General features: G+C 46.2%; 2 protein-coding genes across 5 annotated transcripts in view; both read left to right on the top strand.

Moving 5' to 3' along the window:
- sun1b (Sad1 and UNC84 domain containing 1b) overlaps positions 1 to 15,535 on the top strand; it is a 47,881-nt gene extending 32,346 nt beyond the window's left edge. For 3 of the 4 annotated variants that reach the window (XM_083649267.1, XM_083649265.1, XM_083649264.1), the window contains 20 exons: positions 1,354 to 1,488; positions 1,965 to 2,093; positions 2,694 to 2,774; positions 3,915 to 4,028; positions 4,171 to 4,281; positions 4,723 to 4,842; positions 5,399 to 5,521; positions 6,059 to 6,152; positions 6,659 to 6,717; positions 7,042 to 7,241; positions 7,943 to 8,290; positions 8,944 to 9,036; positions 9,517 to 9,608; positions 10,472 to 10,616; positions 10,728 to 11,090; positions 11,673 to 11,757; positions 12,263 to 12,378; positions 12,694 to 12,861; positions 13,024 to 13,116; positions 13,790 to 15,535. In XM_083649267.1, coding sequence (XP_083505393.1) covers positions 1,354 to 1,488; positions 1,965 to 2,093; positions 2,694 to 2,774; positions 3,915 to 4,028; positions 4,171 to 4,281; positions 4,723 to 4,842; positions 5,399 to 5,521; positions 6,059 to 6,152; positions 6,659 to 6,717; positions 7,042 to 7,241; positions 7,943 to 8,290; positions 8,944 to 9,036; positions 9,517 to 9,608; positions 10,472 to 10,616; positions 10,728 to 11,090; positions 11,673 to 11,757; positions 12,263 to 12,378; positions 12,694 to 12,861; positions 13,024 to 13,116; positions 13,790 to 13,906 — 2,786 coding nt within the window. In that variant the 3' untranslated portion in view covers positions 13,907 to 15,535. The remainder of the gene's footprint in view (positions 1 to 1,353; positions 1,489 to 1,964; positions 2,094 to 2,693; positions 2,775 to 3,914; positions 4,029 to 4,170; positions 4,282 to 4,722; positions 4,843 to 5,398; positions 5,522 to 6,058; positions 6,153 to 6,658; positions 6,718 to 7,041; positions 7,242 to 7,942; positions 8,291 to 8,943; positions 9,037 to 9,516; positions 9,609 to 10,471; positions 10,617 to 10,727; positions 11,091 to 11,672; positions 11,758 to 12,262; positions 12,379 to 12,693; positions 12,862 to 13,023; positions 13,117 to 13,789) is intronic. The other variant, XM_083649266.1, reaches the window with a different exon arrangement.
- Positions 15,536 to 16,285: 750 nt separating this feature from the next.
- Positions 16,286 to 22,096, top strand: part of iqck (IQ motif containing K) — a gene marked incomplete at both ends in the record, with an annotated part of 24,898 nt that continues 19,087 nt past the window's right edge. Inside the window, 7 exons of the mRNA XM_083649918.1 lie at positions 16,286 to 16,337; positions 16,451 to 16,584; positions 17,275 to 17,425; positions 17,537 to 17,634; positions 17,952 to 18,004; positions 20,805 to 20,882; positions 21,150 to 21,234. Coding sequence (XP_083506044.1) covers positions 16,286 to 16,337; positions 16,451 to 16,584; positions 17,275 to 17,425; positions 17,537 to 17,634; positions 17,952 to 18,004; positions 20,805 to 20,882; positions 21,150 to 21,234 — 651 coding nt within the window. The remainder of the gene's footprint in view (positions 16,338 to 16,450; positions 16,585 to 17,274; positions 17,426 to 17,536; positions 17,635 to 17,951; positions 18,005 to 20,804; positions 20,883 to 21,149; positions 21,235 to 22,096) is intronic.

Raw genomic sequence — 22,096 nt, forward strand, 5'->3', positions numbered from 1 at the left:
TGAACAAGGCAAACCTAACGGAAGCCCCCTGCCTCAGACTAAGTCCTGAACAAGGCAAACCTAACAGAAGCCCCCTGCCTCAGACTAAGTCCTGAACAAGGCAAACCAAACAGAAGCCCCCTGCCTCAGACTAAGTCCTGAACAAGGCAAACCAAACAGAAGCCTCCTGCCTCAGACTAAGTCCTGAACAAGGCAAACCTAACAGAAGCCCCCTGCCTCAGACTAAGTCCTGAACAAGGCAAACCTAACAGAAGCCCCCTGCCTCAGACTAAGTCCTGAACAAGGCAAACCTAACAGAAGCCCCCTGCATCAGACTAAGTCCTGAACAAGGCAAACCAAACAGAAGCCCCCTGCCTCAGACTAAGTCCTGAACAAGGCAAACCAAACAGAACCCCCTGCCTCAGACTAAGTCCTGAACAAGGCAAACCAAACAGAAGCCTCCTGCCTCAGACTAAGTCCTGAACAAGGCAAACCTAACAGAAGCCCCCTGCCTCAGACTAAGTCCTGAACAAGGCAAACCTAACAGAAGCCCCCTGCATCAGACTAAGTCCTGAACAAGGCAAACCAAACAGAAGCCCCCTGCCTCAGACTAAGTCCTGAACAAGGCAAACCAAACAGAAGCCCCCTGCCTCAGACTAAGTCCTGAACAAGGCAAACCAAACAGAAGCCTCCTGCCTCAGACTAAGTCCTGAACAAGGCAAACCTAACAGAAGCCCCCTGCCTCAGACTAAGTCCTGAACAAGGCAAACCAAACAGAAGCCTCCTGCCTCAGACTAAGTCCTGAACAAGGCAAACCTAACGGAAGCCCCCTGCCTCAGACTAAGTCCTGAACAAGGCAAACCTAACAGAAGCCCCCTGCCTCAGACTAAGTCCTGAACAAGGCAAACCTAACAGAAGCCCCCTGCCTCAGACTAAGTCCTGAACAAGGCAAACCTAACAGAAGCCCCCTGCATCAGACTAAGTCCTGAACAAGGCAAACCAAACAGAAGCCCCCTGCCTCAGACTAAGTCCTGAACAAGGCAAACCAAACAGAAGCCCCCTGCCTCAGACTAAGTCCTGAACAAGGCAAACCTAACAGAAGCCCCCTGCCTCAGACTAAGACCTGAACAAGGCAAACCAAACAGAAGCCTCCTGCCTCAGACTAAGTCCTGAACAAGGCAAAACAAAGCATCCGTTGTGTGTCCTTCTGAATATGAGGATTATTGGAGTTGAAAGGGGAAAGGCCTGCATCTCTGCACCTGTCAAGTTGTTATGATGAGAATATAATGCTTAGTGGTGTCTCTCCCCAGGTGTCCTCCTGGTGTCTATGTCTAACACGTGTATGATATAATGCTTAGTGGTGTCTCTCCCCAGGTGTCCTGGTGTCTATGTCTAACACGTGTATGCACTACAGCAGACGAGCCCTGGCCCCCATAGTGTCCTTAGTCACCCTGCTCGTCAACAATATGCTCTGGCTGGGTTCAAGGGTCAAGAGCCCTGCAGGAAAAGGTATACAACGTCGGAGAGACTCTTCACTCTGCATCCATTCCCCATCATCCTCTTCTGTCTTTTGTAGTACTACTTTTTTGTCCCAGAGCCACTCAACTCGGAGTGAGATTCTCCGTAACCACTGACAACAGTAGAGTGATAATGGATTTGAGATGTATCTCTTCTTTGCACAGTACAGTCAGGTTCTCTTCTCCCTGTTGATTTCCACCTGAGCAGCCTTCTCTTCATCATTCTTGATCTCTCTCTGAGTCGTGGTCTATTTCTATTCCGTGTTGCCTTATGACCTTTCCTCTTATCAGGCCATGCATACCCAACCTGTCTTGCTGTCATCTAAGGGTATCTTCAGAGGACTTCTTTGTAAATATCATCTGCTTCGCCTCTTCATGCTATCGCCCATTGCATAGGTGTCTTCTCCTGTACTTCTTCCCCTCTCTAGCCACCACCCAAGTGTGTAATAAGAGTTTTTGACTCAGCAGGTGTCCTGGCGTCCTTCTCTGACTCGGTGAGACAAGCAGCGTCATCCAGTTTGTCCCGTCTGTGGCTATTTAAGCAGACCACTCTCCACAGGATGACGGGCTACAGGGCCAATGGCTATGAAGGAGAAGGTACCCACCATTACTACAGAGGTCAAAGGTCGGGGGTTGCAGCCTCTGACCTCGCCTACCTCCCATGCTGCTCTTCTATTAATAAACTTGCTCATCCACTGTAAACTGTCCAACTCACAATGTCTCCTCTTCTTAAGCTCTATTTCCTGTGGTGAAATAATCAGATCAGGATAAATATTGTCTAAAATTGTCTGATAGTGACTTTGCAGGAGAGTAATAGGTTTTCGTTCTCTGTGAGTGGAAGAGCTTACAACTGACCTCTGTCCCTGTCCCTGTCCCTGTCCCTGTCCCTGTCCCTGTCCCGCTGTAGATCTCCATTACTAAGTTGGTTCTTTCCACAGCTCCAGGAGCATTTCAACCATAATTTTTTCAATGGTTTATCTCACTCTCTAAAGCGGGTTTCACCACATCACCTTCTTCTTCCTCTGGCCCGTCAGTTGTCACTGTGTCTATTCTCACCACCATTTTAGGTTTCATGCATGCAAATTTCTTCTCCTTCCTTCCCTTCGGAATATGGTTTCCTCATCCATCACATATTTCATCATCACGCAACAGCTTGTTTTTGTTATGCAAATAAACATATGATATTGTGTGTTGCAGCTCACTCTAGTTTCTGTGGGAGCATGAATGTGAAGGACCTGGTGACGGAAGATGCACATCTCAATCTCAATGGTTCCCTGGGTAAGTACACACAGCCACACACACACACACACACACACACACACACAGTCGATCTCTCTCCACACTTGGCGGTTAGCCTCCTGGTAGCTCTGATTGACAGAGTTAATGCTATGCGTGACCTGTGTTAGGATCAGTGAGCAGAGGTTGTGTGAACGTCTTTCACCAGCGAGCAGGCTGTTGACCATTGTGACCTGCTAGTCTGCCAGCCAGATGTTGTTGTCCACTCAAGTCTCCATAACAAAGCTTACTATTAGTGACATTCATTCTGAACCTCCCCCAGCCTCTCAGAGACTCACCCTCACTCTTCGTCTTCAAGTTCCATCTAAAAACCTACCTGTTCTCCCAGGCATACAACCTCCCCTACCCATAACCCCATCTACCGCCCTGCCTGCTCCCTCTCTTCCCCCCCATAACCCCATCTACCGCCCTGCCTGCTCCCTCTCTCCCCTCCCCATAACCCCATCTACCGCCCTGCCTGCTCCCTCTCTCCCCTCCCCATAACCCCATCTACCGCCCTGCCTGCTCCCTCTCTCCCCTCCCCATAACCCCATCTACCACCCTGCCTGCTCCCTCTCTCCCCTCCCCATAACCCCATCTACCGCCCTGCCTGCTCCCTCTCTCCCCTACCCATAACCCCATCTACCACCCTGCCTGCTCCCTCTCTCCACTCATGAAAGAGTTAAAGTAAAGACAGAAAACAGTGAAAGAGTTCAAGTGAAGACAGAGAACAGTGAAAGAGTTCAGGTGAAGACAGAGAACAGTGACGGTGTTTGTGGATCATCAGTCATGGCTGTGGAATGACGATGGGGAGGTTGAAGGAGATGGCAGTTTGACAAGTGTGTTCCTACACAAAGCTGTGCATGGTGTGTCATTGTACATATCACACTTGGCATTGTGCAATATGCACGCAAGTGGCCCATTGCTATTTTATTTTTTTCCTTTGTTTGCTGTAGCTATTTGACTCATTTTGTGTTGTTTCATTTTGTTATATTCCTTGTTTTGGTCATTTGTTTTATTATATTTCTTTGCTTTTCACTTCATGTTATCCATGTTGGTTTATTATGATTTCATTACACATCCATTGTATTTTGTGTGTTTTCTTTTCTTCCTGCCTGCTATCCATCATTTGGGCTGAAACAGGTGATGACTGTAAAGTGAAGCAGTATTCTGAGACACACACCGCCGTCCTCCTCACACAGCCCTCCAGGCCTCGGCGCCTGGCGGGGGCGCTGTGGAGCCTCCTGGCTTACGCAGGTTAACTAGCATTTCTCTTCTTTTGAGACCAGACCCAGTAAATCAGATACTACAAGACTGTTCAACTTTGATAATAGACAGTATTTGTTTTTGTAAATAATTTTGGCCTGATTGAATGCTTTCCTCCTCTGTTGTCTTCCAGGTTACTGGCTCCTCCAGCCAGTCTACTGTGTGGCAAGAGCAGGCAAAGCGCTGGGATCTGGAGTTGGCACAGCCGTTCAGAGACTGTTCTCACTGCTCCTAGTAGCTCCAGGTTGGTGGCACTCAACGTCTTCTTTCTTCACAGGTTAACTCGCATTTCTCTTCTTTTCTCTTATTATTATTATTATTATTATTATTATCATTATTATTATTATTTTTATTATTATTATTATTTTGGTAGCACAGTTTGAATGTTATCATTCTCAACCTGCATGTGCATGGTGTGTCATTGTGCATATTACACTTGACATCGTGCAATATGCATGCAAGTGGCCCATTGCTATTATTATTATTACTTATTTATTTTTCCCTGTGTAGCTATTTGAAACATTTTTGCATTGATTTATTTTGTGTTTTTCTTTGTTTTGGTCATTTTCTGAATGATATTACTTTGCTTTTTCAGTTCATGTTATCCATGTTGGTTATTATGATTTCATTACACATCCATTGTATCTTGTGTGTTTTCTTTTCTCATCATTTTTTATCATTTAAGCTGAAACAGGTGATGACTGTAAGGTGAAGCAGTATTCCGAGACACACGCCGTCCTCCTCACACAGCCCTCCAGGCCTCGGCGCCTGGTGGGGGCGCTGTGGAGCCTCCTGGCTTACACAGGTTAACTAGCATTTCGCTTATTTTGACACCAGACCCAGTAAATAAGATATAGAGAGCCAAAGTCAATGTCACTTCCTGCTTCAGCACCAAGAGATTTCATCCGCCATTTATTTTCCCATAGACATTTTGTAAAATGCATATAAAAATAGTTTTACTTGGTGAAACCAAGTGATTCAGCTATATTTATTTCACTCAGACCAAAAAAAAAAGATTGAAAAAAGATTTATTTTTAAATCTTCTCTCCACGTTTTGGTCCAAGCGAAATGTTCTATGGTCTCTCCTGTTTCTAAATATAGCCGAATCGTTTGGTTTAATGAAGTAAAACAATTTTCATAAGCATTTTACAAAATGTCTATGGGAAAATAAATGGCGGATGAAATCTCTCGGTGCGCATGCCTCGGAAGTGGGCGTGACTTTGACTCTCTATTACAAGACTGTGTTCAACTTTGATAAGCTTACATCTGAACCTAGTTATGAATTTAGATCATTCACCCTGTAATGAATATTTCTTTGTCTTGGTCTGATTTGAATGCTTTCCTCCTGTGTTGTCTTCCAGGTTACTGGCTCCTCCTCCAGCCAGGCTCCTGTGTGGCGAGAGCAGGCAAAGCGCTGGGCTCTGGTGTCGGCACAGCGGTTCAGAGACTGTTCTCGCTGCTCTGGCTGCTCCTAGTAGCTCCAGGTTGGTGGCACTCACCGTCTTCTTTCTTCACCTCTTATTCTCTGGGTAGCACAGTTTGAATTAAAGGGTGACACGGGAGTGGTTTTTCACTCCCGTCCTATCCCAATTCCGACCCAGCGTAAAAAAAAAAAAAATCCTCCTGTCCACTCCCGGTAGAATGACTCCCGTCCCGCTCCCGCTCCCGTTTTTATTTTTATTTCTTTTATGTTTTAGTCTTTAGGCAACACGATGATTTTGATTTGATGTTCTCCCCATCCTTTTTAGATTACTTTGTGTTCTACTGCAGTTTTAATTCACACCATTTGGCCATATTTATATATAAACTGATATATATTGTCGCCATGATTCCCGCTCCCGCCCACTCCCATTGACTTTTCCCCCCCGTCCCCGTCCCAATCCCGGGATTAATAGTGAAATTACTCCCAATCCTGCGGGGAATTCCATGGGACCCACGGGACTCCCGAAAAAATGTCAGCCTCTAGTTGAATCTCTTATCATTCTCAACCTGCATGTGTTTTTTCCCTCTTGTCGGTCCAGCGAAGGCAGGCAGGGGACTTCTGTGGTTTCTTGCAACAGGATGGTACCAGCTGGTGTCTCTCGTGTCTCTCCTCAACGTCTTCTTTCTGACACGGTATGGACCCAGCCACTATCTTCCCTCTGACCATGGAAGTCAAATGTTGTTGTAACTGGAAGTTGTGGAAAGAGTGCCTTTTTTTCCGCTGTCACACAATGCATCCTAATTGCAACGTTTCACCATGCGGTGTAACGTTTCTGTTGGTGAAGAGTAGAGTGTGTGTGTGTGTGTGTGACGTGTGTGTGTGTGTGTGTGTGTGTGTGTGTGTATGTGTGTTTTAAGTAAATAAGTTACAATATAAGATATGCAAAATGCATTGCTTGTGACAGAAATAATGATTTAATTATTTTACTTGAATCCTTTTGAATATCGCATCTTTGTTGAATAATTCAGCATTATCTCATGTGGGGAGGGTAAAGTTACCGTGTCCTGTCGCTTTCCCTTTGAGGATTTTTGAGAGTCTTGATTGACGAAGGTCCCCATGATGTTTGTATTCACATGACATGCTCCTCCTGTCAGTCATGTGTTTGTCTGACCAGTGTGTGTGTGGCTCTGTGTTCCAGATGCCTGCCCAAACTATGGAAGCTCCTCCTCTTCCTGCTTCCCCTCTTGCTTCTCCTAGGTGAGTTTGTAAGAGCCAATAGCGCTCCCTCACTTCGCAGGTGTTAACCTACTTAGCGGCCACATACAGACAGACAGATCAGTCAGTAAAAAGGCAAGTGAATGTATAACCAGCACACATCCCCAGAGTATGCTACACATCCAGTCCCAGATTCAGGTCACCCTCTCTGGGCCTCCTAGTGACAGCACTGCCCCCCTCTCTGTGGATCAGCCCTACTCTCTCTCACACACTTTACATAACAGCACAATACACTCACACACGTCTTCCCCTTGTTTACTCAGTCATTTACATCCCTAAAACACAATCTCTCTATTCTATTGGCAGCGTTATGTTGGTGGGGTCCGTCCACTGCAGCCCTGCTTGCATACCTCCCAGCCATAAACCTGACTGAGTGGCGTCCAGCGTCGCCCCTGACCCTCCTGTCCAACTTGGTCCCTGTCCCCGCCGCAGTACCTGCCTCTGTCCCCGTCCCACCAGAGCCCCTGCAGGAGCAGACCCCCGCAACCCCGGTCTCACAGGCACCGGTAAGCAGAAAGGAGGCGTCGGAAGCGCCGCAGTATCACCAGAGTCCTGTGTGTGTGTGTGTGTGTGTGTGTGTGTGTGTGTGTGTGTGTATTTGACCTCATTACATGACGTACTTTGCAGTTCAAGCCTCTTCCACTTAACGAGAGACATTGTTGTTAATGATCACAGCGCCTCCCCACCTGTACACAAACACATTGACACTTTGTAGCTGGTGGGAGGCATCACTGCCCCTGGTGGTAAATGCAGGGGGTGCAGTGCTGCGAGTCTCTGACACGCTCACACACAAACATAAACACACATAGACACACACACACAACCATAGCCGGGTAAAGCATTCTGCTCATGTGAACTCACCTTCTAAGAGTATGCACCAGTGGAGTTTCTCGGTGACGCTGATTGGCTGAAGGCGTTGTCTGTCAATGCAAGTACTCCCGCCCACTGAAATCGATGTGGACGCCTCGGAGTCCAGACTGTTTGTTTACCAGGCTAACATAACCACACATAGATGCATTAAGAAACTGAAACTTAAGAAAACCGTACTCATATTATCATAATCATAATCATATTTGGTGTTACACTCACAAAAACTTTGACTTGACATAATGGACGTTGCCCACTTACTCTCTATATTTCTACATCTGGTAATCGCCATCACTTCCTTCCCCTCTCTATCCACTCCTTCATTGTCCTCCCTCCCCAGCTGGCCCCTCCTCCCCCAGTAGTAGTGGTCTCTAGCTTGGACATGGAGCGTCTGGAGCGCGTGGAGCGTCAGCTGGCCCTGCTGTGGGAGCAGGTCAAGACGGGTGAGCAGAAGCAGGAGGAGCGAAAGGGGGACACTCTGGGTCTCTATGACAGCCTGAGGGAGCAGCTCCACACTCAGATCCACAGCCTGACGGAGCAGCTCCACACTCAGACCCACAGCCTGACGGAGCAGCTCAACACCCAGACCGACAGGAAGAGCCAGGAACCGTGGGTCTCCTCCCTGCTGGAGCAGAGGCTCGGTCTGCTGCGAGGAGAGCTGGAGCAGGAGAGCACACACAGAGCACAGGTACGGGTAGGGCTGCTCGATTATGGCAAAAATCATAATCACGCTTATTTTGACTGATATTCAGATCACGATTATTTAATGCAATTACTCATTCACTTTGGCAACATCATGCATTTATTGAACTTTAAAAAACGTGTCTCTTTATACTGGATTTCATTGAACGTTAGAAGTATAATTGAACTGAAAAACAAAGAAATAATAAATGAAACTAAAAGTAAAATACATAACCGGCTAACTAAAATTCATAATATATAAAAAAAAGGAATTGCTTTATCAAGATGATCTTGTTTTCATAATTGTGGGAAGCTAAAATTGTAATTGAAATTAAAATTTGATTAATTGCACAGCCCTAGGTACGGAGATGGTTTAGGGGTCAGCATATTATCCTGTTTCTGGTGGTGTTCGTGTTGACTTACAAGAGTGTTGTAATTTGCTTTTGAAGATTTTAACTCGCCATTTGTCTCGCCATCCTGTCTCTCTTCATGTCTCTGGTTGTCTGTCTCACCCTCCTGTCTCTTCATGTCTCTGGCTCTCTGTCTCTCTTCATGTCTCTGGCTCTCTGTCTCTCTTCATGTCTCTGGTTGTCTGTCTCTTCATGTCTCTGGCTCTCTGTCTCTCTTCATCTCTCTGCGTCTCTGACCTGTTGGCTGCAGACTGAAGAGCAGCAGAAGCAGCAGCAGCAGGGTCAGACGGCACGGCTGGCCGAGGTGGAAGTGCTGCTCAAGCTTCTGGCTGCAAAGACTGAGGTACATAAGTGTGACTGCTTCACTGCTGAGAGAACGCTGTTAAGATATGCCCACAAACTGCAATGGCAAGTGCAGCCACCGGGCTGCCCTTTCCCAGTGGAGGCAGACAATCAAAAAGAAGATGTCCTTGCATGGATCTCTAAAGGATCACATTAGAATCTAATGTGATCCTTTTATAGATGAACTTGATAATTGAATGCCATGTGTGTTCTGGTAGCACACAGCTTATTTACTGCCAGAGCATATATCAACTATACACATTATACCAAGACCATGGAAGTACTTGAAGTAAAGGATCCCTTTATGAAAACATAAAGGCATATTATATCCATTCAGTTCTCACATATCCCTCTGGAAAAGTCATCAGGCCCCCAGAGGGCAGCATGGTTTAGTGTTGACATGCCTGAACAAGATCATGTCAACACATGATCTGTCTTCTGTGTCATGTGGTGGTTCATGCTTGATGGCATTGCATTGCAGGAGATGCAACAGAAGCAGCAGCAATATGAGCAGGCGAAAGAGGAAAGGGAGAGAGAGGCTGCCACTCCAACGCCAGCTCCGCCTCCTGTCAGGTACAAGATTTGACGCGTTGTTTATTTTTTTTCTATTTCAGGAAAACCGCGCAAAAGATTACAAATAAACCGTACAATCTTAAAGGAACACACTGTCGATTTTCAACCAGCTTTCTATTATAATTATTACTAAATCAGTCGTATATCCGCAATGTCATTTGTGCATGAATGACATCACTGATCCACAGCTTCATCTCAATAACTGTCAAACTAAATGAATGGCTGCAAAGCGGTTTACAGTTTTTGGATATACTACTGATTTTGTAATGATACAAAGCTGGTTGAAAACCCTCTAAGTTAGAGCTAGCCACTGTGGTTGACACAGCCAGTGTCTAACGTTATATGATAGAACCACATACACATGTCGGGAAACTAAGACAAACACAAACTTCTACCTAGCACTCATTTACATGCTGCTGTAACTTCAACAGCTTTCTCCTGTTTTGGTCGGTTTCTGGTTCAAACGTAAGGTTTCTGTTGCGATGTTGATATTGTGGAGCGGCATCCATGTTTGTTTTGGGCATGGGGCACCTGCTTCTTCCCCTCTGAACGGCAAGCGGTCAGGCGGGCCAATCAGAGCAGCTGCCTCATGAATAATGCATCCCGCTCATGAACATCCTGCATCCCGCCCCCGAAACAGGTCATGCCACCAGACCAGAGAGACAGCAGGCCTCTCCCAGGCAGCTGTGATGCATTCTGAGGGCTTTTAAAGCCATAGCCTCCAAAACCTTGTTTGAAAAGCCTCAGAGACATGTTTTAAACAGCTAAAAATAGCATAATATGGGACCTTTAACTGAATCTATTTATTTTTTCTCTATATGGTGGCAAATTCATATATAAATTAGATATTGTCTTTCCCTCAGTGTGGGTGTGAAGCAGGAGGACCATGATCTTCTGCTAACAGAGGTGCAGAGACTTGAGGTGGAGTTGGGCAAGATCAGACAGGACCTGCAGGGGGTTATGGGATGCAAGGGCAAGTGTGAGCAGCTGGACACCCTCCAGGAGACCGTAAGTAGCACAAATATTGGGCATACGTTAAGATTGCTGGCTATAAATGATTTTAATATTGCATTTCTTTACCCTTATTTTGATTGTTTTTTCTGTGTGTCTCTCACCCAGATATCAGCCCAAGTATCATCCCAGGTATCATCCCAGGTATCATCGCAGGTATCCTCCCAGGTATCCTCCCAGGTGCGTAAGGAGTTGCAGGCTCTGTTCTTTGGCAGCGGCCAGGCAGGAGGGGAGCAGGGCGAGGTGCCCGAGGCGCTGATCAGCTGGCTGTCCCAGCGCTACGTGAGCACGCCTGACCTGCAGGTGGCGCTGTCTTCACTGGAGCTGAGCATCCTGAGGGCCGTGAGCCTGCAGCTGGAGCAGAGCCGAGCCCAGACCCTGGTTGATGCCGAGGCCCAGGCCAGGGCCGTCACTCAGACCGTCACCGCGAGCGTCCAGCATACCGTCACTGCTGAGGGCCTGTCTGAAGAGGTAACGGGCCGTCATTTTCTACTGTCAACATCATCATTGTGGGGCGTCCGGGTAGTGCAGCGGTAGATTCCCTGCCCACCACTACGAGGGTCGCGGGTTCGAGCCCCCGTGTTATCTCCGGCTTGATCGGGCGTCCATACAGGCACAATTGGCCGTGTCTGCGGGTGGGAAGGCGGTTTAGGGTATGTGTTCTGGTTGATGCACTAGCGCCTCCTCTGGTCGGGGGGGAGGGGAACTTGGGGGAATAGCGTGAGCCTCCCACGTGCTACGTCCTCCCGGTGAAACTCATCACTGTTCATTGGAAAGAAGGGGATGGTGACTTCACATGTATCGGAGGAAGCATGTGCTAGTCTCTAACTCTCCTCAGATCAGGAGAGGGGGTGGAGCAACGACCAGGACAGCTTGGCTGGTGGAAATGGTGAAGTACAATTGGGGAGAATATGGAGAGAAAAAAGAGAGGGGGGGGGGATTATCCAAATTATACATAATGTAACCCAAGTGCATTGAAAAGGTGTTAATTTGCCATGTCTTTAAGAGTATTACCGCATATTTACTTTACTTTTCTTGTGACCTCTCCCCCAGCACGTGCAGCTGATCGTCCAAAACGCTTTGAGGCTCTACTCCCAGGATCGGACAGGCCAGGCGGACTATGCCCTGGAGACTGGAGGTAAGAAGAATGCCTCTCATGGACTCATTCATGCCTGTCCATCCTGACCCTTGATGCACGTCAGTTAAACCTGTCATGGCTAGCAGAGATTAGCACGCTAGCTGTTCCACAAGTCAGCACTGCACGCTAACGCATCATTTCTGTTATGTAATGGAGCATGCGGGCATTAGCGAGGACAGGGGACATCAGGGCATTAGAGGCCAAAGCTCAGGCTCCATAGTCAAGTCTGTTGTTAGTCTGTTGACCTACATACAGCACATCCACTTTATAGACGGCACAGATTAAGTAGCCATATAGTTAAGTGTTTTTATAGTCTGTCATTTAAACACTGATTTGTGGCCCAGGCAATCTGCACTTAATATTTAACAGAATGGTCATGTTCTACCTTTGATGGTTCTTCAAACAACATAGTGTAATGGCGTATCTAACAGTGGTGTGTGTGTGTGTGTGTGTGTGTGTGTGTGTGTGTGTGTGTGTGTGTGTGTGTGTGTGTGTGTGTTTTCAGGTGGCAGCATCCTGAGTACTCGCTGCTCTGAGACCTATGAAACCAAGACTGCCCTCATGAGTCTGTTTGGCCTGCCTCTCTGGTACTTCTCCCAGTCTCCTCGTGTCGTCATCCAGGTGAGCCTCAGTGCTGGCCTGGAACTACCGACTCTGGGGACAACATCCAAGAGAAACATCTCCATGTTGCTCATGATAGAAAGATGTTAATATGATAGGATTAAGATCTTGGCTGCTTCATAGTTAGCCGATGAACTTTGAGTGCTCATTTAACTATTGTTTTGATTGAATAGGTGGTTGGTAGGTCTAATCTATTGCCATCACTGTCAAAGCTGCTCTTATGAAACTCATATTATTATATAATGTGATTTATAATTAATATTATAATTATTAATTATTCCTTCCCACACTCTCTCTCTCTCTCTCTCCCGCCAGCCTGATGTGCACCCAGGTAACTGCTGGGCGTTCAAAGGCTCCCAGGGCTATCTGGTGATCCGGCTGTCCCTGAGGATCCTGCCCACGGCCTTCTGCCTGGAGCACATCCCCAAAGCACTGTCCCCGACCGGAAACATCACCAGCGCCCCACGCAACTTCACCGTCTTTGTAAGTGAACACACCGACCTCAAACCTCCATGCGAGCATCAGGCAGTAGTGTCTGTCCACTTCCAGTAGTGACATATCCATTGATGACGTACTGGATGAATTTCCCCAAGGGGATAAATAAAGGATAACTTAACTTAACTTGTTTTGTTTGTGTGTGCACAGGGTCTAGATGATGAGTTCCAAGAGCAGGGCACGCTATTGGGTAACTACATCTACCAGGAAGATGGGGAGGCACTGCAGAACTTCCAAGTCATGGTAAATAAACCCACTTTCACACCTGCCTGTAATACACTTACCGACTAACCTTCTATATCGTCACCCTCTTCAAGTAATGGCCTACGTCACTTTTTGAGGAAAATTCTATTTTTGCCTAAATCATCTCTTCATGATGCTGGCCACCTCTGGTCAAATGGCCTAAGTCGTTAATTGAAAAGATCATGCTGTTCCTACCTGGTAGTGCAATGGCCTATGTCAAGTGTGTGGCCGTTTAGGCTGTTTTATTTTTGCCTAAGTCAAGACAATGTGACTTAGGCAAAAATAAAACGGCCTAAGTCACACGCTTGACATAAAATGCAAAAAATAAACTAAGTCAGGCCTAAGTCTTTTTTTTTTTTACCTAAATCACAATGGCATGTTCGTAATTTGGCCTAAGTCATTTAATCAGTCATCTAATCGTTTTATGTTACATAATTGACAGACAGTGTTATTTGTATGTCAATAGTCATCTATTGTCATAAAAGAAAATTGTGGAATGATTAATAAATATCATATATTCTGTATTTGGTTCAGTTTTTTATGTTTTCTGAAAAACTTGAAAAAGTAACTTAGGCCATTATTTTAATAGGGTGACGAATATGAAAATGAGTTGAACTCCTGCTAACGTGCACTGACTACCCCCCCCCCCCCCCCCCCCCTCTCTCCTTTTCAGGAGAAGAATGACAAGGCCTTCCAGATCATCGAGGTGCGGGTGCTGAGTAACTGGGGCCACCCAGAGTACACCTGCCTCTACCGCATCAGAGTGCACGGAGTGCCACGCCCTCAGTGATGCAGCCACTAGCATGCACTCTCTGACAGTACATATCACACTACCTGTACATAGCTCTGGCCAACTTCTTACAAATGGAGGGGACTCAGAAAAACTCGCCCACATTTCTGTATGAAAGACTTTTAGGAAACCAAGCTGCGGATTGTTAATGGATTTCCTTCAAACGGCCTCTCTTGCACTGAATCAGTCCACGAGGGCAGCAGTGCCCCCCAGTGGTTGCAGCTGACAAATCCAACCCCCCCACCTCTCGGCACCTACAGCCCTCTGTAGGAGGGGTGAAGCTTGGAGCGGGGGGACTGCCGACCCCTCTCTCTCTCATTTCCTCACATCTCTCGGCCCTTAGTCTCGTTTGGCTTGTGTTCTTAACGTATTTAACGTCGACTCCCTGTGCGGGTCTTCTGGATTTTTCAGGATCAAAGCCACTGCACCTTTGCCTGTGACACTGTCCAGGCACGTCGCTCCATCTGTCAAATCCCCAGAGTGACTTACATTCTGCGGTTGCTCGGGGGCGGTCTGCAGGACCAGACCAGGCACATTCTGGACAAGCAAGGCTTGCTAATCTTGTTCCCTACAGCCACCAGTGAGCTCTCTACTCTGAAACTTCAACACACTGCGTTTGGACAGTCTTTGAATGTTCTCTCCGCGGGAGACTTGATGCAAGTCGTCCTCGATTTACCCACACTGCTACACTAATAACCACTGACCTAAGCTCCACATGGCTACAGTAATAGGAAGTCATGTATGTACATTACAGTAAGCAACATAGGCCAAGTTTGTGTATGGAATACGGATGGACTGCAGGAGGAATTCTAGCATGTGACTCCCGTACCTTGCTCCAGCTTTCACAGACCTCGCAGGATTCACGTGAAGAGGGAGAGAGTGTGACGTCTGTACGAGTTTAAGATCTTGGATCTTAAAATGATCGTTGAACCTTGAAAGGTGAAAGAAAATTCTAGCCAGCCCTAGACAAGAGCGTGGTTTTCAGAAGGAGACTCTAAGCCAATGGGATGGTCCGGCTCTCCCTGGCGCAGTTGTAAACGTCCTCTTCACTAGGGCTCCCACTGTTCTGATACCCCGAAGGAATGTAATGTGTATATTTCATTGTTGATAGTTGGTCCTTTATATAATATCTGCTTTTATCAGTGTTGCTTTATATAATGAAAAAAAAGGGTACACCCTGTCATTATTGTTCTATTACGATCACAGTTATTATTTCTACTATTACTCATTGTATTGTGTTTTACTTTTTTCTGTTTTTGGGGGTTGATCGTGTCAGAGGGATGCACTGTTAGCTACAGCTTTAGGAAATGTTTGTGGCACAAGTCTTCACAATTTGTTTAAAAAGTGAGGGGTGTGTAGTAATCAGTTGTGGGTGTTGCAGATGAGGCAGTCTAAAATGTTATGTATAAAAGATATTTTGTTCATGATCCTATTTATTAACAAGTCAATTAGTGACTGCGAGATATGACTTAGTGCAATGTATATTTTGTCAAATGCTATTCAGTGCATTTTGGAACCTTTTAGATTTTTTTTTTCTTTTTTTTAAGATAAATGGCTATTTTTGTTCTGTCATGAGATGGCTTAACTGCTTTGGAATATATTCCAATAAAGATTTTAATTTTGAAGAGCTTCCAGTGAATATAGCTTTATTACAAAAGATTGCTCTGTCTTTTCTCTCGTTTGAAAGCTGTATCACTTGCTGTATATTGGGTGTAGGCCCTATTTCTAAAAATAGTGCACAAGATGAATGTTCTCCAAAGCTTTTACTCAAAGCTATAATATGTTTATTGATAGATGCAGTGCGCCAACCTAGACTTTATAACACTGCAAACTGCATGTGTTCCAATGCAGGATGTGTGGCTGAGCTTCGGCTCATAAGGACTTGTGTAGAGGAGCCGCAGACAGAATCACATTCAGCTCTCTGCTGCTCTCTAGCGTCAAATCTCAGGATTGCGGTATTTCACTCTTGGACACAAACAGTCAGCATAATCAACAACAAAAACAACGTTGTAAATTAATTAAATTGTTGTTTGGTCACATGCATGCATCATTATATTCGCCAAAATTGTCTAGTTGACGTATTGTAGCGATCCTCGGTCTGGAAGGATAAAGCGAGCACGTTGGTCCTTCAGTTAACCGTCAGCATGAGTGTGTTGTGGCCGCATGCATGTATTGTGGTGTTCGTGTGACAATAAAAGACGGGCTTGTCCCGTTACGAGAGTTTAACGTGGTTAACGTGTTGGGCTTGTAAGTTGGAGACCTTCGGTTCGAAACCAGCCTCGCCTGTGTTGTTACAGTATTTACATCGAAAAGCATGATTTCGAAGCTCAGTTGTTACTTCCTCGGCAACCAGCGCGTCCTTGGCAACGGCAGTAGAAAATGGCGAAGCTAATCGGTACCAGAAAATCATTGTGGCAACAAGTGTGTGAAGGTAAGATTAATGTTTACTTTGTATCGCTTAACCTTAAACTGTCTTGGAGATATGAACACGGGTAAATGTAAAATATATTGCTGTCTATGTGGTGTGCATGCTGCTGTCTGAAGAGTATGAAGCCAAGCGGCCCTGTCCTCCCTCCGGCGTGTGGACGGACCGGGACAGCGGCTCGGTGAGCACTCCGCTCTCCCAGTACAGCGCCAGTAAACACTCGCCAGTCTTCTATGGACTCACTACGGCCAAGGTCAGCCATTCTGCCTCAGTGCAAGTTTTCCCAGTAAGTTCGTGCAGTTTGTGGGATCTCGGTCAGTGGCGTTCTGTGTGTGCGGTAGTTGCTGTCCACTAGGGCTGGGAAAATGTCTTGCTTTGTTTTCATGATGGTTGTTGAGCAACCAACATTCTACCTTTTTGTTTTTCCTTCATTTTATGTAATTCATTCTGCCAAGGAAGGTTATGATTTTGCCCGTTTTTAAATAAAATGCAAGACAAATATACTCTTAATACTTCTTTAGTTGTATTATTGCAAGAGTGAAATTTGGTTATGTCAACATAATTGCATAAACAGGTTTAAACATAATTGAGCAAACATTAGTTTAGTAAAAAAAAATATATATATATATTTTCATACCTACCCCAAAGTGTCACTGACTAACCACTGAGATGCCACCAACTTAGCCTAGGTAAACCCAGCCCCCACGTGACCTGCTCTCTCAGTTCCCAGTCACTATCTATCTATAATCACTATCACTACATAGTGACTGAGAACAGGTCTGAGAGCAGGTCACGTGGGGGATGGGTTTACCCAGGCTACCACCAACTGTCACAAGGTGAAACTACCTGGCTGCCAGTGGCAGTAGGAGGATCCTGGTGTTGTCTGTGGTATTTCTTCTGGTTAAACATCATTCCAGGAGCTCATAGTCATGGGTTTCATTAGGTATTTGTGGATGACGACCCTCTGGAGAATTTCGACCCTCTTCTCAGCCACCCGGCTCTTGCTGGGTACTCAGTCTTGGAAAAACCTCTTCCCTCCATTCAGAAACACCCATCAACTTCTGAAACTACGTCCCCTCCTCAACTCCATGAACGTAAGTCTGAGCTGGATGATGGATGGATGGATGATGCATCATGCAACTGTGTGTGCGAATGCCTCTGTTATCTGTGTGTGTGTGTGTGTGTGTGTGTGTGTTTTTCCTCAGGTCCCGTTACAAGGTTCTTGGAGGAGAGTGTGTTTCCTGTGTTACTTCCTGGACTGGAGGCCATGCTCAGAGAGGCCCAGAAGCAGCACTGTTTCCAGGTCTGAATTGATCATAAAAACACCTCTGACCAATCGTATCATTAAAAAGACCTCTGACCAATCATTAAAAATTCCTATGACCAATCAACAAGCTTGCAGCAAAACCACACTGTATGCCTGCTACTGCTATAATAAACCAATAAACTACACGCACATCTGAACAGCCATTTGTCTTGGGATTTGTTACTCTTCCATCTTAGCAATTCATGTGTCTTGTTGCACCGGCTCAACTGACATTACAGTCAATATGTCACTCCACAATATTCCATTGTCCATTGCATGTTGCCAAGCATCCATGACTTTCTTTTGTGTTTCAGAGGAAAAGAACAGCATTTGACCCGTGTGACTTCCTAACAGAGTGGCTGTACAAGTAAGCCCCTCCCCCTCCCCCCCACATACACACACCTGAGTGAATGTACTATGTTAGTCATTATCTTAAAGCCATTTTGATCTGTATTAATTCCTTTCCATCAAGGCATGCAAACTCTGCGTGCGTGTGTGTGAGCAGAATTGTGTTCAGCGACATCTATGATATTTTACGCGCGATCGGGTTGAATATTTCAGGAAGTGTAAAGAGCACTCCTGCAGGTGACCTAACGGAGCCGGAGTTTTGAATTAGGCAATTAAGGCTGATGAAATCGGCAAAAATGGCTAATTAGTGGCCAAAATGCCTCAACACATGTCCAGCACCATGGAGAACGCCATAATGGAGCAGCACACAGGTGAGAGCGGTTTGAATCAGCCAGTGCACTCTGGAGCAATCAGCCACTGAAGAGGAATATGGAAACCCTCTGGGGAGAGAGAGAGAGAGGAGAGGCTGCAATGGTGCCTTTTTCACAGCCACCATTTTGTGTCTAAAAGGCAGGGTAAACACAGGTGCAAGCAAATCATTAATTAGGGCCCCAGCACTGGAACACCTAAATGGACCGGGAGTTGGAAACCCTAATTATGTTTTGGTTGCACCTGTGTTACTTCCTGCCTTTTAGACACATAATGGCTGCTGTGGGGAAAAAAGGCCAATTGGGACTGAGTGGCAAAACATTAGTTTCTTCCTCCCTGTTGTTTGGAGCAGCAGGTGTCATTTATATAGGCTGATTACTGCATTCAAGCTGAAGGTTAATGCTGCCACTCAGTGGGCGTGACCCTTGACCCCGCAGTGACCTCTGCCTCTGTGACATCACGTGCATACCCTCTATTCCACTAGTAGTGTATAGTATTGATTGCCTGGTAGTGTATGTTGTGAGAGAAATGGAGTGGAAATCTATGCATCAATGGACCCATTTCACAGCAACCCTTTTGAGGTGGTAAAAGCAGGAAGTAAAGTAAAGCAGCTGTGTTATTTCCTGCTTTACCACCTCAAAAGGTTGCTGTGAAATGAGCCTTTTGCACCATGTAATTCCTTTCTCAATTAGTTTCAATGCTCATAGTTTTCAAGAATGTTCAACATTGTAACAAGGCTTCTGTTGCGGCAACGTCTGTCTGCTTGGTTAATCAGTGGCTCCGCCCCAGCTGCAGTCTGCTTTTAATAACACCATGTACCTATTATATTTTCTTAATTGTACTAATTTAAAATTTAACAATTTAAAGGGGAAATTGTAATACAGTTTGTAAACCAGTCTGCAGAATAGCCAGAATAACTGGTTTTGCAATATTATTTTTTAATTTCTTTCTAAATAAGACATTTCATGCAAATAAAAACATATACATAAAAAAAACATAGCATAATTGTCTCACGTTTTATTCTACAGTGTATTACAAAAGTATGGTCTCTCAGAGCTGTTGATTATTGCTTAATTTGAGCTCAGAATTCATCAATGTTAGGAGAGATGCATAATGTTAACTGAGCCAGGATTGCCCTTACTATGCAGAGGTTCAGTAGAGTGGGCGGTCCTTATTATGCAGAGGTTCAGTAGAGTGGGCGGTCCTTATTATGCAGAGGTTCAGTAGAGTAGGCGGTCCTTATTATGCAGAGGTTCAGTAGAGTGGGCAGTCCTTATTATGCAGAGGTTCAGTAGAGTGGGCAGTCCTTATTATGCAGAGGTTCAGTAGAGTAGGTGGTCCTTATTATGCAGAGGTTCAGTAGAGTGGGCGGTCCTTATTATGCAGAGGTTCAGTAGAGTAGGCGGTCCTTATTATGCAGAGGTTCAGTAGAGTAGGCGGTCCTTATTATGCAGAGGTTCAGTAGAGTAGGCGGTCCTTATTATGCAGAGGTTCAGTAGAGTGGGCAGTCCTTATTATGCAGAGGTTCAGTAGAGTGGGCGGTCCTTATTATGCAGAGGTTCAGTAGAGTAGGCGGTCCTTATTATGCAGAGGTTCAGTAGAGTGGGCGGTCCTTATTATGCAGAGGTTCAGTAGAGTAGGCGGTCCTTATTATGCAGAGGTTCAGTAGAGTGGGCGGTCCTTATTATGCAGAGGTTCAGTAGAGTAGGCGGTCCTTATTATGTAGAGGTTCAGTAGAGTGGGCGGTCCTTATTATGCAGAGGTTCAGTAGAGTGGGCGGTCCTTATTATGCAGAGGTTCAGTAGAGTAGGCGGTCCTTATTATGCAGAGGTTCAGTAGAGTGGGCGGTCCTTATTATGCAGAGGTTCAGTAGAGTGGGCGGTCCTTATTATGCAGAGGTTCAGTAGAGTGGGCGGTCCTTATTATTCAGAGGTTCAGTAGAGTGGGCGGTCCTTATTATGCAGAGGTTCAGTAGAGTGGGCGGTCCTTATTATGCAGAGGTTCAGTAGAGTGGGCGGTCCTTATTATGCAGAGGTTCAGTAGAGTGGGCGGTCCTTATTATGCAGAGGTTCAGTAGAGTAGGCGGTCCTTATTATGCAGAGGTTCAGTAGAGTGGGCGGTCCTTATTATGCAGAGGTTCAGTAGAGTAGGCGGTCCTTATTATGCAGAGGTTCAGTAGAGTAGGCGGTCCTTAAAGCCTCTGAGGTCACATTGCATTCAGACACACACAGGAATCTGACCACATGCGGTCCAGAGGTGATCTCAATGCACATCAGGTGCATTCAGACCTGTACTTTACTGAGATCGGAGCGCCAAAGATCAGAGCTCGGCCGTTTAACTAGCAGGTCTGAACGGACTCTGTCATCTTCTCCACTCCTATTTTTATTTATTTATCTTTATTTGTTGCATTACCTGTTCCATTACCTACCCACTCCCACTCCCACTCCCAGCCACAACCCTTGCAGGAGAGGACAGGGCCCCGTGAACTTCCATGACATACCCTTTGTCAAGGACTGGCTCAGCATACAGTGAGTAACTCCATAACTCCACACACACACACACACTATCGTCAAATCCATTATTTAAGAGGACAGCAATACACACATATTTGACTCTCACATTAGTTCCCCATGGCTGCTGCTGAGTGTCTCTTTGTAAGAAGTAGAGATGACTCATCCTTCTGTCCTCTGTCTCTCTCTCCCTGCCTCTCTATCCCCCTTTCTCTCTCCCTCACTATCTCTCTTTTCCTCTCTCTCTCTCTCTCTCCCTCTCTCTCTCTCTCTCTCTCTCCTCAGTCCCCGGCCTCCCATCCCTCTGTTCCTGTTACTGACAGAGGATCAGGCTGCTCTGCTCATCCAGGCGTTCTGGAGGGGATACAAGGTAGGCAGGACGAGACGAGAGAAACAAGCTGATGGGTACACACTTTCTTTCTCAAAACCCTGGGTACAAGGACTCTCTTGACTCTCTCTGAATTGGCAAATCGGACGTTTGGGTTTGGGAGAGAGTGGGGAAAATGCCCCAGATGCACATCACACCACATATCTCCTGAAGTTGTCATTTCACATGATTGTGTTATTTGTGTTGTGAAGGATAGAGCGATATGGCCTGGGGGCTGCAGGCATATAAGGCTGAGGAAAGCCGAAGGCTGAAACTTTTCCTGCTGCTGTGCTGGATGAAATATGAAAAGTATGAAAACTTTCTTGTGAGTGCTGCGATTTTGTGTGTCTCTGTGTGTGTGTGTGTGTGTGCACGCGTGTGTGTGTACGCGTGTGTGTGTGTGTGTGTGTGCACGCGTGTGTGTGTACGCGTGTGTGTGTGTGTGTCCGTGCGTGTGCACTCGCGCGTGTTTCTGTGTGTGTGTGTGTGTGTGCGCGCGCATGTGTGTGTGTGTGTGCGTGTGTGCACGCACGCACGTGTGTGTGTGTGTGTGTGTGTGTGTGTGTGTGTGTGTGTGTGTGTGTGGCTCTATCAGTGTACAATAGGCTCCCTCACACAGTGCACTGTGTGCAGCGGGCTCGTTGTCTAATCCCGCCCCTGCACTCGCACACAGACCGCAGCTCATTCAGCGGCTTCATGATGTCGTCAGTGATGCTCGGCTTAATTCCTCCCCGTGTGGCTGTTCTGGGTGCTGCGATATAAATAGACGCACACAGACACGACCAGAGGCAAACAGCAGCCATTTCCCCAGACTCTCTCTCTCTCTCTCTCTGTCTGTCTGTCTGTCTGTCTGTCTCTCTCTAAA

Source organism: Poromitra crassiceps (genome assembly GCF_964638095.1).
Source record: "Poromitra crassiceps genome assembly, chromosome: 13".
NCBI classification, from domain to species: Eukaryota; Metazoa; Chordata; class Actinopteri; order Beryciformes; family Melamphaidae; genus Poromitra; species Poromitra crassiceps.